Source organism: Aythya marila (genome assembly GCF_965140915.1).
Source record: "Aythya marila genome assembly, chromosome: 5".
NCBI classification, from domain to species: Eukaryota; Metazoa; Chordata; class Aves; order Anseriformes; family Anatidae; genus Aythya; species Aythya marila.
Window position 1 is genome coordinate 10,079,075 of NC_139046.1, and position 15,541 is coordinate 10,094,615.

Sequence of the window (15,541 nt, forward strand, 5' to 3'; positions counted from 1 at the left end):
ATCTTACTTCAGAGCATTCTTTGCATCCAATCAAGTACTTGGCATAAGAACTACAGATTTGACTAAAGCTCTACTTTGGTTACCACCAGTGCAGCTGCAGGACATTGAGATTTTTCATATAAACCATAAACTCCTCTGTGCTGCTACGACAGAATCTGCTTTAATAGCATGACAACAGCAGACAAACAGAACATCAGGATGAAGAACTTCAGACATTGGTTGTAACTCAGTGCATGTTATGCACTAGTGTTCATAAAATTTTTATGGCCTGAAAGAAGTGGAGAAGTCAAAGAAGTTTTATCTTACATACAGAAAAAATACCCCCTTGACACCTATGATTATAGAAATGTCTTTCAACTACAGCTCAATTTCTCTTTTCTGCTTGGATTTCAAACCTTCTGGCCATTGATCAGTCTATGAAAGCAACAACATAATGGGTTATCTAAAAGTAAGTGGCACTGGCGTCACAAACTGGTTCGCTGTGATCCCTCAAAACCCGTGCTTTTATTTACTTATGAAAAACTGTAACCATGAAAAAGAAAGACTGTCAGCCCAAAGTGCTTACACTAAGAACACCAAATATGCCAATGCTAAAGTGACCAACCTTGAATGGAAAAAAAGAAAGTTTAACTAACCTTAGGATGTCTTAACTCTCCTCTTTGTCTGCAGATCTGCCATGCCTAAGAAAGAAGTGGCTTAGTATTCAGGTAGAGAGTGTTGTTAATAATTATTTCCCCCCCAAAAAAAATAAATAAATCACAGAACATTGAAATCCATGATTTTTTTCCCCACATTACTACAGTTACTGAGGATACTTTGGATGCACTAATTTAAAAACCAGAGATGCCCTTGGGCTAATAGATACTACAAAGGTTAAAGAGTATAAAGAAATCTGAATCACTGAGTAATTTCTGAGAGATTTCTTCAACTGTTCCAAAGTCCCACACAGCAGGGCCAACTTAGATCACATTTCTGAGGTTCTTATCAAATCAAGTTCTGAATAACTCCAAGAATGGAGATGCCCTAACCTCTGTGGACAACTTACTTTACTGTTTGAATACATCTTACAGTCAATTTCCACCCCTCCACACTGTAGCACCTCAACAGAACCTCTCACTGCAGTTTGTGTCCACAGCCTCTTGTCCCATGGCTGTAGGCCTCCAAAAATGTTTGGCTCCCTCCCTCTACTCTACCTTCCGCTGGTAGGTAGATGAAGTTACCAACTAAGATCACCCTTTAAGCACCCTCTTCTTCAGACTGAACACACACACCTTCCAGCCTTCCCATAATATGTCCCAGCACCCTAGTCATCTCAGGGCATTCTGCTACACTAATGGTATCTCGGTGTCTTTTGTACTGCAGAATTTACAAGTTGACACTGTACTAAAAAGTGATCCAGGAACGTAAGTTTAGTAACATAGCTTTACTTTTAATATTCAGTTGGGTATTAGGCAATATTTGCTAGGACAATCAGACAGATCAGGTTGCCCATACACTTTGAACAGTCCCTCCTCTGTTCAAAGCTCTGTTCCAAGCTCTCAGCTAGGTAAAACCCTGAAAAACCTTAACTGATCTCACCACTGAACCTGCTTTGAGCATGAGATCAGACTACAGACCTCCTGAGTTCCTTTTCAACCTCAGTTTCAGGATTTTAGTCTTAACATGGTTCTTGCTTGGTTGGTTCCTAGGCAGGTAAGAAAAACCTTAAGAGCACTCTTGCTCTGATTTTGTTGAAGGTTTGCAAGAACTCTGCGTCTTCTTTTGCTCGTCTTCAAGCACACCCAGTGATGTGGCTGCAAAATGTAGGTCTAAGAAAGCATTACTGAAGGTTTGAAAAGTGTGGCTGGGTCATAGAAGTGTTACATGCAAGAATTGCAAACGTTATGTGATTCAAGTGATTGATGTTTGTAACTTTATTTTGCTTACTGATTAACTACCATTTGCTCTGCTGGAAGTGACAAGACATCAATTTGATAGTATGTGGAATTATACAGATACACCTTTTTGGTTGGAAATAATCTGCCTCCCCATGTAAAGAAGATCTCAGGGGGTCAAGAGAACCTAACTGTTTTGTGTCTTGCTTAAAATTTGCTTCTACTTCTAGCAAGCAGGAGACTGAAATAATGGTGTGCTCCTACCCTTTCTCTCCTCTTCACACCGTTTTCCAGCTGCTTAGTAGAACAAATACCTCAAAAGCCATAGGAGATTGTGAAAAGCAGAAAACATACCCAGAAACTGAGCGATGCAATTTGTTTTACCCCATTTCTTGCTGCCTGCCTTTGGTACAAAGTTGTGCTGCTCCTTCACAGCAGTAAAATTTGACTTACAATTGATACTAATACTAGTAGTGTTATATGGTGCAAGATAGCTATTTAATAATCTGAATAATTTGAAGGTTAGGTACAAAGTGAAGTTTTTAAGAACTTCAAAGCAAAAACACTCCACCAATCATAAAGGCGAAGCTGCTCACCTTCCAATGAAACCCAATAAAGTGAGATCACAGAGGAAATAAGATTTACCTTAAATGCATTCACAATTGCAATACAGTCACTCTTACTGTTGCCAGAAAAAAACAGTTTGCTCCTAGCAACAAAAACAAAAAAGACTTATCAGTCATACTCTTATTGCAATGTTGAATTTATTATACAGCTACACTATTAGCATCTTCCAGTACTTTAATAAACAAAGGTCAATACATTTATTATTGTTATTTTTTTCTTATTCACATTTACTTGCTAATAAGCTGTGTGGGCAGAATAACAAGGATTTTATTTTTGGTATTTATTTATAATAAACACTGCCACATGTCCACATCAGGAAGACAAAGCAGAAGAAGGTCTTCCACACAGAATTGGTTAATTCTGTGATACCAGTTGGTTCATGTAGCAATATTTCAATACCTCAGCTGCTCTGGAAAAAGCATCTCTTTTCTGTCGAAGTACCAAAAAGTGCAGTTAAACTCACGACACTAAAAATGACATTTTGTGGTCAGCTTCGCCCTCTGCTCCCAAGGGTAACCAGGAAGACATAAACCATCAAGGATTATTGTAATACCTGTATCCATCAATGTACTGTTTGAAAGGCACTGCAAAAATATTCCGCAAAGAGAGTGCTGCAGCTACAACAAAAACAAATCAAAATGAAAACCTGGAAGTTATTTGTTTTTATAGGAAGTTGTTCACATGTTCTTCTTTCTGTTACCTATAATAAGGCATTCTTCTAAACACCCAAAGATATGTCCAAGGACTATCAACTTCCCAAGATGCAGATCCACTGGCAAATGTAGCAATACTCTTCCCAAGTAAGTCAGCTCACCATCATGTGGATTTTCTTCTGCTTGCACAGAAGTTGTAAGTGCTCCCAGCTAGAGAAATTAAAATTATTTGTAAAGGTTAGTCAAGTAAATTTAAGGCTGGTTGTTTTTTGTTCTGCTTTCTTACAAACCAATCTCAAAGCAACATCAATTAGAGCCTTACCTAATTAAGTTGGCATCCTTAGATCAATTTGAAAAATCTAGTATTTCACAACTTTTGCTACGCATCCAGTATATACACAAACTACTGTATACAACCATCACTTCTTATGCACTTTGGAAATGAATTAACTTTAATGCAATTGCCATTCTTCTCCATACCGAATTTATAACCAAAAAGCACAAATCACCAATTTCTCAATGCAGGTGGGAAGGGGGATGTTCAAACTGATTGCTATATATCACAAGGTCTAAGAGTGATTTTGCTACTGATTAATAAACAATTTCACCTATGGAGCTCAAGTTCTGTAACTTTTTTGCTGTTCTTTCTCATCGCAAATGTTAGTTCACAAACAGTATAATGTCTCCAAGATTCTGCTTTTAATCCTCAATTATAATCCTCTATAAATGAAGCAACTGCAGAAATTATGCCAGAGAGGATGGTAACCAAGTAGCAGCCAAACATGACAAAACATTCTCTAGACACAGTTATTAAGTTCCAATTAAGGTTACTACTGCCTTTTAAATAACAAAGAATATGGTAAGTTTTGATTACCTTGATTTTAACAGTATTAAAAGAATGCCTACCTCTTTCAGATGAAGGACGGTACGTTCAATGTCGCTGAAGTTGGGTGGAGAAAGAGCTGTTGCCAACAAGGCTTTTGGTTCCCCCATATCAAGCCTTTTTATTTTTAACACCGTAGCTCCCAATGGAGAACACTGAAGGGAAGATGATGCTATTGTTACTTTTTACCAAGGTGCATAGTTTATAAGTTAATTTATAATATAATTACTTTTTATATAAAAAGTATAAATAATTTACATATAGTAGATATATATGTGTATATACATCTATATACAAAAGTATATATAATTACTTTTTATATCAAAGTAATTTATCATAAAATACATGTAAGTGTGTAATTCAGTAAAACCTGAAATTAATTGTGCTTAACTAAGGATATTTTTATTTTGAATAGCATGTTAATTTCTGGAGTCACATCAACTTTACTGTTATAATGCATCCACCATGAACAAAACAACATATGGTCTTTATCAACTGTTTGTCAAATTCAATTCTATTTAGTGGTACAACTACTAGCCACTACACTCTCTTCAGGCAAAGTCTCTGCTACATCCAAACACCTAAGAAAAATAAGTCCTTTCCATCTCCCCCAATTCTTACCAGTATCTCAGGTACTGACTTCTCTGGAATACAGTCTCTCCAGAAGTTCTTGTATACAAGCCTGTAACAATACCCATTGGAAACACGTCCAGCACGACCTTCACAAAAGAGCAAAACAATAATTTGAAAACTGCCTAAGTCTGATTGTCCAAAACACGTCTACAAGATTTCTGGACAGCTGAACAGTATGCAACAGCTGATGCTGCAGGCAGACCAGTGTTTTGCTCTCTTGCAACAGCTGAGCCCAGTAAAGACTCTCTCTCCTTCCCTACATATGCATCATATAGAGTAATTTTGCTTTCACAGCAGCTCTAACAGAAGTTACTTATTGTACATTTCACCCAAATACCTCTTCCACACAGATGCTGATTTGGAGTAGTTATTTTTCTTTCATCCATTTATCTCAGTTGAACAGATGAGACATCCTGCTTTAAAAGACACTTCCTCAAAACCAAGAAAAGGCAAGTCCTACCAAGTCTAATACAGATAAATATGTCAGCACAAGTTTTGGCATACCCTCAAACTGAAGATCCTACATGCAGAGTCAAGAGGCTTTGAGTTTATAGAAATGCACAGTGAACATAGTTGGATTTCCTACTTCACTCTATAGCTATCAAAAACCTTCTATAGAACAACAATTACATATTATGACAAACAGCAAAATATTTTTATGATCCACTACATATAGACAACACATTGATTTGAAGGTCTGTCTTCACAATTCCATACAACATTCACTTCAACAAACTAAAGAGTACTCTACTCAGTGGGATATGCCACCAGAGTGTAAGGCCACGTTTTTAAGTCATGTGCATAAAAAAAATCTAAGTCTCCTGCTATGCAAAATGCTGCTGCTGCTACTAGTTGGCTGTCATATTGTATTGGTCACGTATTGGTCAGCTGTCATAACCAACACTGACCCAGAACCAAAAAGCAATAATGCTGTGACTGTGAAGTCCTCACAGGTTTAAAAAAAATAAAGATACTTTTATATCTAAAGATGTCACATTTATTTATTACTCCTTACCATTGAAACTAAAGACTTGGATATCAACAAGTACTAATTAGAATAGGCAATACCAGTTCTTGTTTAACCTTGGGCTACAAACACTGGTATACACTGAAGACACTGCTGTAGATCTTTCCCTAACTTGAGCAACAAATAGACATGAAAGAATTTTTTCCTGCAGAAAATCATGAGTAGTCAATATCTAGCAGTAGCTTTCTCCCTTTAAAGAAAAAAAGGCACATGATTAAAAAAGTAACTTAAATAACAAATCCTCCTAAGTTTTATGGCTCATTAATTTTAGATTTTTACAATAATACACAAAATTTACCTCTGTAAAAAACAGTTGAACAAAATATAGCACTCAGGCATAGTTCTAAAACCAATTTTAATACCCCGACACGGTAAGGAATAAAATTTTTGTATAAACAGCCCATGACAAAGATCATTGATGCTTTACACTAAATAATAAAAAAAATAACAGAATTCTTCATCAAGGTTAACTTCTAAAATTCCTTTCCATTCCTTCCTGCCATCTTACCTTTTCTTTGATAACAGTTGGTTTTAGATGCCCAGCAAAGTCGCAAACTTTGATAATTAGTTTCCTCATCACAAACCAAAGTTCTAATTAAGCAGAAATCTATCACTGCAATTAAGAAAATAAAATCTTAATATTAAGAAATAATTCATCCTCACAGCAGTGTAATGAATACTGTTGATTTTGTGTTATCAGAGAAGGAACGTTTCAATCATTGACATATCCATTATTTTCTTTGTTAGTTTTCTAACAACTAGAACCAGGCTACTGAGAGCACTAACAAATAAATTTAGAGAGCACTACAAATAAATTTAAACTTAAATATAATAAATGTCAAAGATAGTGATCTTCAAAAGGCAATCATTCTGCATTTAGATATTCTACATTTGAGTTTGCCTAAACAGACACAAATATTTTAAAATGAAAATATATTCAGAATGTGAATAAAAAGCTTCAGGTACTTGTGTCATAAGGTATGAATCTGCTTGTTACTGTATCTAAAATAAGGGGTCTCTTTTCCTCCAGCAAAAGATGAAAATTTGCACCCTGCTCAACAGCTCTACTATTTGTCCATATATCCAAGGTTTAAAACTGTTTCCTCTTGTAAAAGAAAGAGCTCAATAGCTGTCAAAATTGAACTCCAACTTAAAGGCTTAGTGAAATGGTGACGTGTTGAAAGAGTTAGGCAAGCACAAGTAAGGCAAACATTACAAATACAATGCACACGCAGTTTCAGAATTTAGAAGACTTACCATACTTAACATCAGGAACTGTTACAGAGCTCTCAGCTATGTTTGTAGATAGAATAATCTGGGTTTTGAAGCAAGAAAAGGAACAAGGAATGAATAAAGAAAAACCTAGTAAACATGTCTACATGAAAAAAATCCAACCCAGTATGAAATATAATTGTGGTGTAAACATAATAATTCTGCTCTGCATGTGAAAGAACAAGCAATACAAGAAAGCCTTCATTTTATTTTCCTCATAGCAAAAAAGTATATTTAAGTAATACAGTATACGACAAACATGAAGAACGCAAGTATTTCCTCATGCCTCCATCGCAACAAAGTAACTCAGTATTAGCAACAATAAAGAAACCAAGTGAATAAGCAAAAAGGCGGGGGCACAAAGCAGGAGACCCCCCCCCATACAGAAGGAGTATTCTGCTCTGCAGTGCCTCTGTCACGCAGGCAGAAGAATCGACATGCACAAACTATCCTTCAGGATAGAAGCAGTGTCACACAGTAATTTAAGTGTAACTTCCTGTTATTTCTACATCTCTTGAGGTCTAAATGCTGGTTAAAGCAGTATTTTTATTTTTACTAGTTAAAACTTGGTAAGAGCAGCAGCTTACATCTTGAGTAGAAAAAAAAAAAACCTGCTTCACCCTCATGCAGTTAAATTTAATTGGCACAATTAATATTCTTCATAGCAAAAGCATTTGCACACTTAATAGAAGTAATGATTCAACAATATTTACTTTTCTGTAGCCAGGAACTGGAGTCAAAAATACATTGCTTTGTTCCTCTAATGTTACACGTGAGTGGAGTGGGTACACCTGCCACCTAAAGAAAACGTATTAAATATTGAGTGATTCAAGAACATAAAAATTAATTATACCTCTATGCTAAGTCATAGATGAGGGATTCATGTTCAAGTTTAATCAATCTGAAATAAATAAATGTGGTTTAACTTACCTTTTGTTAAATATATTTGTGAGACATGAATGCATGCAGCTTATTTCATTCAAACCTAGGGGAAAAAGTAATCAAGATTTTTCTTTTTAGTGATCATTAATAACTCTAAAACCACTTCTCACTTCCACTTTAATTCTTAACTCCCATCTGTTCTTTGGGAGTTCCACTGCCCGTTCTTTGACTAGCACAATAATCAATCTGTAGTCCAAGCAACTAATTAACAAAGCTCTAAGCCTTTAGCATCGTAGACAAAAACATACAGAAGATATGTTTTTCTGTATAATAATAAACTGTAAATAATGCTATCTGATCATGAATGAACCAGAGCCATGTAATTAAAGATATAAAGAAAAGACAACACCATGATGTGGAGCTGTTTGGACTCAGCCTGCCAGATCTACTCAATCCCACTAAGTAGCGCTCAACTATCTTGCTGTTTAATGCTTCCTACTTGACATTCTGCCTGATTACATATTTGAGTAAGACACCAAAGCTTGAATCCAATTTGTTTAAAGATAATTAAAAGAGACTTCATCCATGATTGGCAGAATTAGACTGATTACTAGGCTATAAACAATATTAACATTAGCTATTAATTGCCTTCTAGACACAGTAGGTATTATCTGCTGACCAATTCTGGAAGCGATGAGAGCTCAACGGGACTCCAGCAAAAAAAAAAAAAAAAAAAAAAAAAAAGCAATGCCAACAGGAAAAGCAGATTTTGGAATGAAAAGCTGATTAGTAACAAAATCTGGCAAACACACTAATGCAGTATGGAGAGCTGTACATTGAGAATTGAAAAAGAAAATACAAACCAGACAAAGAGGTTGACATGAGCAGAACAGATTAAACTTAGGACAGTAGCAGCACAATCCTTTGAAAGAAAGCTAAAGCTTTAAGCCATGAAATTCCTGCCATCAGCAGGTGTGTGTGAAGAACAGAGAAATCAGGCCATCCCCATCCTGTTCAAGCTCCTGAAGAGGATGACAAACGGTTATTGCTTTTATTTAGCCTACCAGCTAGTCTTGCAGAAGCATATTATATTACTTGAAAGTCTAGCTCAGTGATCAGTCAGCGCAGCCTAAGCTCTTTTTCCATTTTTTTTCCCCTGTAACAAGCCTGAAGAGCCATACACCAAAGGATATGCTCAAGAAACAATTAAAAAGTCACCACGTCAAGTGTTCCAATGAAAATGCCAGAATTAAAGACTGGTTGTGCAAACTTAATGCAGCCCACTGGGAATACGTGTGTGTGTGTATACACATATATATAAATACACAAACACATATATGTAATATCTATTAAAAATACAATTTTACAGTTAACATAGCTCTTTGTATCTTTGTATTACCTGTATTACCAGGTAAGATAGGAAGTGGAAGTGCTGTCTTTCTAGCACTACTGCTAGCATGCCTACTCCTAAGCTTGGCACAGCATGGAGATTCAGAAAGATTTATAGAGTTAGAAAGTCCTGGTAAGGCCAGACATCACCGTGCCCAAGGAAAGAGCTGCACCTCCCAGCTCCAAGGTGCTTCTCCCCTTGAATGTGCCCAAGGGTCTTCAAAGTGTTCATGGATATGCAAGCTTGCTAGTTGAGGGAAAACAATACTTGGAATCAACTAGCCGTAGTTAAATGTATTTAACACAACTGGAAGAAATGCCAGGAGAAAGCATGTTAAATGACAAGAAAGGAATAAGGAAGTTAAGACCTACATGTATACTCACCTGGTAAAAACACTAGCACACTTCCACGCTCTGATGGAAGACTCGAGGTTTTGTTCTCCCTAAATGAACATCAATTCATCAGTTTTTACAACCTCAAGCTACTTTATTACCACCAATATATTTTATCTTGGAAGAACAAGAACAACTATCTTCTGTAATATATATCATTCAAACTTCCTCATGAATGGAATTTAAAACATTTAAAATTATGTTTTCTGATAAAACATATAAAAATTGGAACTAGATCATTAGGTTTAGTTTTGTCTTCAAACCAGAAGCATTCTTATTTACCAATTAAATTAATCAAATAGCTTACTCAAGATTTTAAAATGAAAAGGCAGTACAGTACTAGCTTATATTCCATACAAACTGATTCAGTAATTTCTCAAGTATACGTTAATGGTCTTGCATTTTAAAATAATCACTAGATTCCTTTAACTAAGGTCTACCATGGAAGAAAACTAACCATTATCAAAAACTATCAAGATCACAACATTAATCAAAAATATCATCCTCTACACTTATCGGTTATGAGCCAAGAGGCTGAAATCACCTTAACATAATTCAGAGTTTTTATTTTTTAGTAGTAATCATTCCCGCTGAAATGCTGATGTCTTCGTGCTTGCTTGTAAAAGGTAGCTTATTAGTAAACTGTAGTTCATATTTGGCTATTCTGAACTACAGTAAAACAGCTTGATTGAAAAGATAAAAAGGAACTGTCAAAAAAGCTTAGAAGACATTTATAAATATATTGTAAATAGTATTTCATTCTAGCTATATAAGCTATATTAACATATATATATTTACACTGAAGTTACTGTGTGTGCACATGTGCGTAAGTTGCTGCCAAATTTATCCCATTTATATAACTCCAGCAACACTTTTATTTTGGTAACTGCTTAGGTCACCTTATGCAAGGATTTCTTAAAATTTCCAAAACTTAAGTAAGATTTGAAAAAATTAAGCTTCCAAAACAAAATCATTTCTTCAGCATACATTTACCAACAGCTAAAATACTTGGGACCAAACCCTACCCCAACAAACATCCACCGTGCATTAGGCTGAAGTTGCAGAAGCTACTTTACTGTATTTTGTAGAAACCAAACATCAATTTACAAGATGTAGAGCAACACACACAAAAAATACTTATTTCAAAAGACAATAAAAGAAAGCACTACATAAACAAACAGTGAAAATTAATGTCTTGTTTATATTCTTCTTTCATGGCTTAACGTATGTATTATTTCACAATACAAAATATTTACATGAAGAATAAAACCACAACTACTGTAAGATTAAGCTCTGATCAACAGCAAAACATGCAGTTTCTGCATGAAATGGCTGGCTTGAATAGCCAGTAGCCAGAAGTGTATTTCAAGAACACAGGACATTCAGTAAGACATGGAGTCTTAATATAACCAGCCAGAGCAGAAATCACACCAATACATAAAATAAAAGCAGGGATGCATAGGAAAGTGAGGAACTACTAAGAACTACACTACACAGGCTGCTTTAAGTCCTGTTCCCTAATTCGTGTCTCATGTCCCCTAAGGACTGCTGGTAACAGATCTTGAACAGTATCTTACCCATTGCACTTCATCTCCAACTCATCAAATGACTGAATCAAAGACACCGCTACCTCATACATTTCCTTTACTATCACTGGCTTCTCAGCTCGTTGAAGAGGAAGCTGTGCGGAGAAGGAAGCATAAGGTTAACACAGCAAAACAGTCTGAAAGAGTCTTACTTACATCTGAAGTGATTCATCAGGCGCTTTTCAATTAAAACTGATGCTGCACAGAAAATGTACAAAGCAAAAACTTAATCTTGAGCATTCATTGCCTTCTAAATATGTATTTTCCTTCCAGTGTCCTACCATTCTAATGCTAAAATAATGCTAGAAAATTTACGTCGGATATTTACTTGCTTATGATGAGCACTAGCCCACACTTCATCTCCTAACTCTTGTAGTACCTGCTTCCTATCCAGACATAGCAAGCATGCGTGACTAGTCCCAGTGCACAGGAACGAGATGACAAGAAGAGCAATTTGTATAAGGAAGGATAAGTCCTTCTCACAGGTTTCTACTTGACTGCAAGTATATCACAGACCTCCACAGACCTCTGGTGATCCAACAGAAGGAAGGGATGACATCCAAAGGGACCTGGACAAGCTAGATATGCAGGCCCATGTGAACCTATCCCTTCTTGAAGTGGCTCACAATAGAATCACAAAAGGATCAGCTTTTGCTTCTGCAACTTCAGTCTTCACCTTTCCTAGTAGAACAGCCTGCTTGTAACACTACATCACATTGACCCTAGGTCACCTTGATACTTGGAGAAAAACTGCTTTTCTAAAAACCTTGAGAAAGTTATCTTTGTTGTTGTACAAGATGGACTGGAGGATGAAAAAAGCAGTCTACGAGTTTCTCCACTTCTCCAACTCCTCCCTGAAATGACCCATCCAGGCAGACTTACCAGGTGTACCACTGTCAAACCCAGAGCTTCTTCACTGCATTTTACACTCTCTATAGTAATGTTTTTCCCCTGAAGCTTGATTAGTCCGTGGGAAAATACAAGCAGCAGTTTTGTTAAGGAATACTATTTTTTTTCTCCCAATATATGTAATAATCTAAGCAACTATATTTTCTGGGCTGCTCAAACATTTTGTTTTTAGATTATCCATGCTTTAAAAATTGTCAAATTTGTCTTTTCCTTTTTGTTACCTATCGTGCCTTTAGTATTCTTTAACATGACAAGGCTGTCACATCACTGTTAATAAAAGGTAACAACGTGAGAAACAGCAAGTCCAAAAGCCCAGTCAGAACTGCCTGAAATAATACAACATCATCGGGATTGCTTTTGACAGCAGTTCACTACCTTTCATCTGGACTCTGACTTCAGTCCCAGGGATGTGAAGGAGTTTTCAGATTTGCAAACCAAAAATGGAGCTCTCTTTTTTGCCATAGGTAAGAAGCAGAGAGATGGAATTTCACACCAAAGACTAAGATCAAGACATCCCCCTCACACACACACTTTATAAATCTGCTTACAGAATTAAATTTGCAATTTATTTGCATTTGGTATCTACAATGCTATGCTACCACAGTAGGTAAGCATTTACAGGACACAAATAGCTGTAAATTTGCCTATAGATACGGCCCTCATGCACTTTTCCATCAGAACCTGTGTTGATGTATGACAAAAATAATGATCCACTTAAATATCCAAATCAATGTACTTGCTTAGAAAGGTCATAACACCAAGAGAAAAGAAACTTACTTCTACAGACTTTTACTCAAACAGTAGCACCTATAAATGACCAAATATTTGGGCAAGAGTAAGCCAGTGCTGTACTGAAAAACATTTCTCCCTTCTTTTTATTCTTTTTACTCTTTTCTACAAATGAAGCCATTTGAGAGGAAAGCTTTATCTTTGAAACAGCAACATCTATTAAGCTGTAGCAAAGTGTTTACAGTAAACAGGCATGGAGAAGACAGAAAAATGACTGGTATTTCTATTTATCTTTCCGATCACAATTGGTATCAGTGAATTCCCAAATTACCCAAGGCAGAAATGTTCAAGGAAAAAAAAATTTCTTTTCAAGCATAGTTTTAAAATATTATCACCTACAAAAATGAGAAACGAATATTGAAGCCAACAGATCTGCAGAATAAAACAATTCTATGTTAATACAGTAGCATCCAATTAGAGTAACTGGATAGGAGGATTTTTTGAGAAGGGACAAAGGTTCATACCTCACAGCAAACTAGACCATTAAATGACTGAACTGATTCAAGTCGAGAAGCTTTAAGCAAGGAGTTATGATTTATGATGCCTGATTTTATAGCTATGAATTTTAAAGCAAAGATGAAACCTCGAAAAACAAAATCTGCCTAAAAAACACAGTATTTGTTTCTATTCAATACTGTATTCTGTGTGAATTTTGTATAGGCAAAAATAGAAATATTTAGAACTACAGCCTAAAGCCTGTACACCTCAGACAGCTGATTTTGATTTTAGCATATTTAATATGACAGTGCTCACATTATTAATTGCATTAACTCTCAGGCTTGGCCTTTATTTTGTTTTTATTTCAGAACATTACATAAATCATCTTAGACCTTCCATGTTTTTAAGCATTTCTCTAAAATCTATTATTCCGAGAAAATCTCAACACACAGCTCCATAAGGAACAAATGCAAAACCAAACATCAGTGTTTTCCAATTCTATTTCTTTTTTTTTTTTTGTAAATATTAAAAACATTCAAGAGCTCTTCTGTGTTTCTAGGTTGCCCTAGGATAAAATAAGTCCTTGAACAATCATATTCCTTTCCTCCTACTAAACAGAATGGCTATAGCCAGAAAGAACACAACATTAAGAAATAAATGAAAACTTAAAAATCAAAGTTAAATGCTTGTATATGCAGAAAAAAATAACATATATATAAAAAGGCATAAGGACTGAAAGCAGTTTCCTTTTGTTCATGATCTTTGAGCTGAAAGGTACGGCAGCTGACCTCCAGCTGAAAATGCATCAGCTTTGACAAATGCAACTCAACTTAAGTAGACTTCCTACTGAATTTCTTGGTTATCTTTTTGTTGTCATTTATAATAAAAAATCTTTTACAAAAAAAACACGTTATTACATAAAGTCCTCCGTGTTATCTATCCAGGCTGCCATACTAACGTATACATGTTGACAGGCCAAATGCTATATATGTGTGGGGTTGTGTTTTTTTTTTTGTTGTTGGGCTGCATTAAAGCTTAAAACAGTTGAGAGCATCCTGATCTGGCTTGCCTGTGTTCAGGCATAACCAATAGCTGTCCCGTGTACAGAATAAGCCATTATTTTCTTCTAAGTTTTCCATAAACTGTGGTGTGGTTTTTTTGTTTGTTTGTTGGTTCTGTAAGATCTATAAAGCCCTCAAATGCTACTTTCTGCAGACTTACACATCGTTCAGTAGTTTCCTTCAAAGATGAATAAAGTGCACTAGTCAAGATCACCAGCCCTTTTCATTCCTTTTCTATTATGTTAAGGAAAAACTAAGCTACTCATGACTCTTGTTGTATCATCAAATTCTAATTAAAATCTAGAATTGTAATGTAAAATCAGTTGCTTGCAATTTTGTTACATGGCTTTCAACTGACTATTCAAATTTCTTTCTTACTATGTCCAATGAAATAGAATGACATTTACCATACCTGGGAATGAACAATGTGCTTCAAATCATCGAGATAATATTCTTCAATATCGTAACGTTTGCCTTCCACCTTAAATACATAGGCTGGATTCAGACCATTATGAACTGGAAGTGCAAAGTAATTAGCAATTTCTTCACAGTTGATGGAAGCAGACATCAGTATTACCTTTAAAAAAATGGCACAGTAAATGTAAAACATTCATTTTAACGCCAAATGTCATGCCACACTGGAATCTACCAATCTCTACTTTCTTCTAAAATCTAATTTTGGTTACCACAGTCATGTATCCTATGTACATTTAAGACAACCCAAGCTAAATGTTAAATAAAATTCCAGTGTAGGATGTGGAGAAAAGTAAGCACCTTTAAGGGAACAGCTCAGGCTAGATGTCCAGGGCAGACAACGTGAAAATTTTTTCCTGTGGTTCAAGTTCAACCCCCAAATAGACAGTGGTGCCTTTACCTCTATCAAAAGATAGGCTTACTCCTATGAGTCTAATACCTGCAATTATACCCCAGCCTCAAAAAAATTTTAGTATAATTATTTTTGAAATATGTCAAGTTTCACCTAAGTTTCAATTAATTTATGCAACTTAAAACTTTCAAGGATCACATGAAGCTTCTTTCTGTTTGCTGACTCTAGTAAGATTCTTAATCTATATTCTTGCAAACAGAAAAGCAGAAGTCACATATACTACCTGGTGAAGCCTTTTT

At 35.7% G+C, this 15,541-nt stretch overlaps 1 protein-coding gene across 1 annotated transcript in view; it reads right to left on the reverse strand.

The window, feature by feature from the left end:
* Positions 1-15,541, reverse strand: part of TDRD9 (tudor domain containing 9) — a gene marked incomplete at both ends in the record, with an annotated part of 63,824 nt that overhangs the window by 19,908 nt on the left and 28,375 nt on the right. The window contains 13 exons of the mRNA XM_082762780.1: positions 636-680; positions 2,520-2,583; positions 3,055-3,118; positions 3,202-3,364; positions 4,061-4,192; positions 4,659-4,756; positions 6,206-6,310; positions 6,955-7,012; positions 7,683-7,767; positions 7,900-7,954; positions 9,625-9,683; positions 11,211-11,314; positions 14,829-14,993. Coding sequence (XP_082618906.1) covers positions 636-680; positions 2,520-2,583; positions 3,055-3,118; positions 3,202-3,364; positions 4,061-4,192; positions 4,659-4,756; positions 6,206-6,310; positions 6,955-7,012; positions 7,683-7,767; positions 7,900-7,954; positions 9,625-9,683; positions 11,211-11,314; positions 14,829-14,993 — 1,197 coding nt within the window. The remainder of the gene's footprint in view (positions 1-635; positions 681-2,519; positions 2,584-3,054; positions 3,119-3,201; positions 3,365-4,060; positions 4,193-4,658; positions 4,757-6,205; positions 6,311-6,954; positions 7,013-7,682; positions 7,768-7,899; positions 7,955-9,624; positions 9,684-11,210; positions 11,315-14,828; positions 14,994-15,541) is intronic.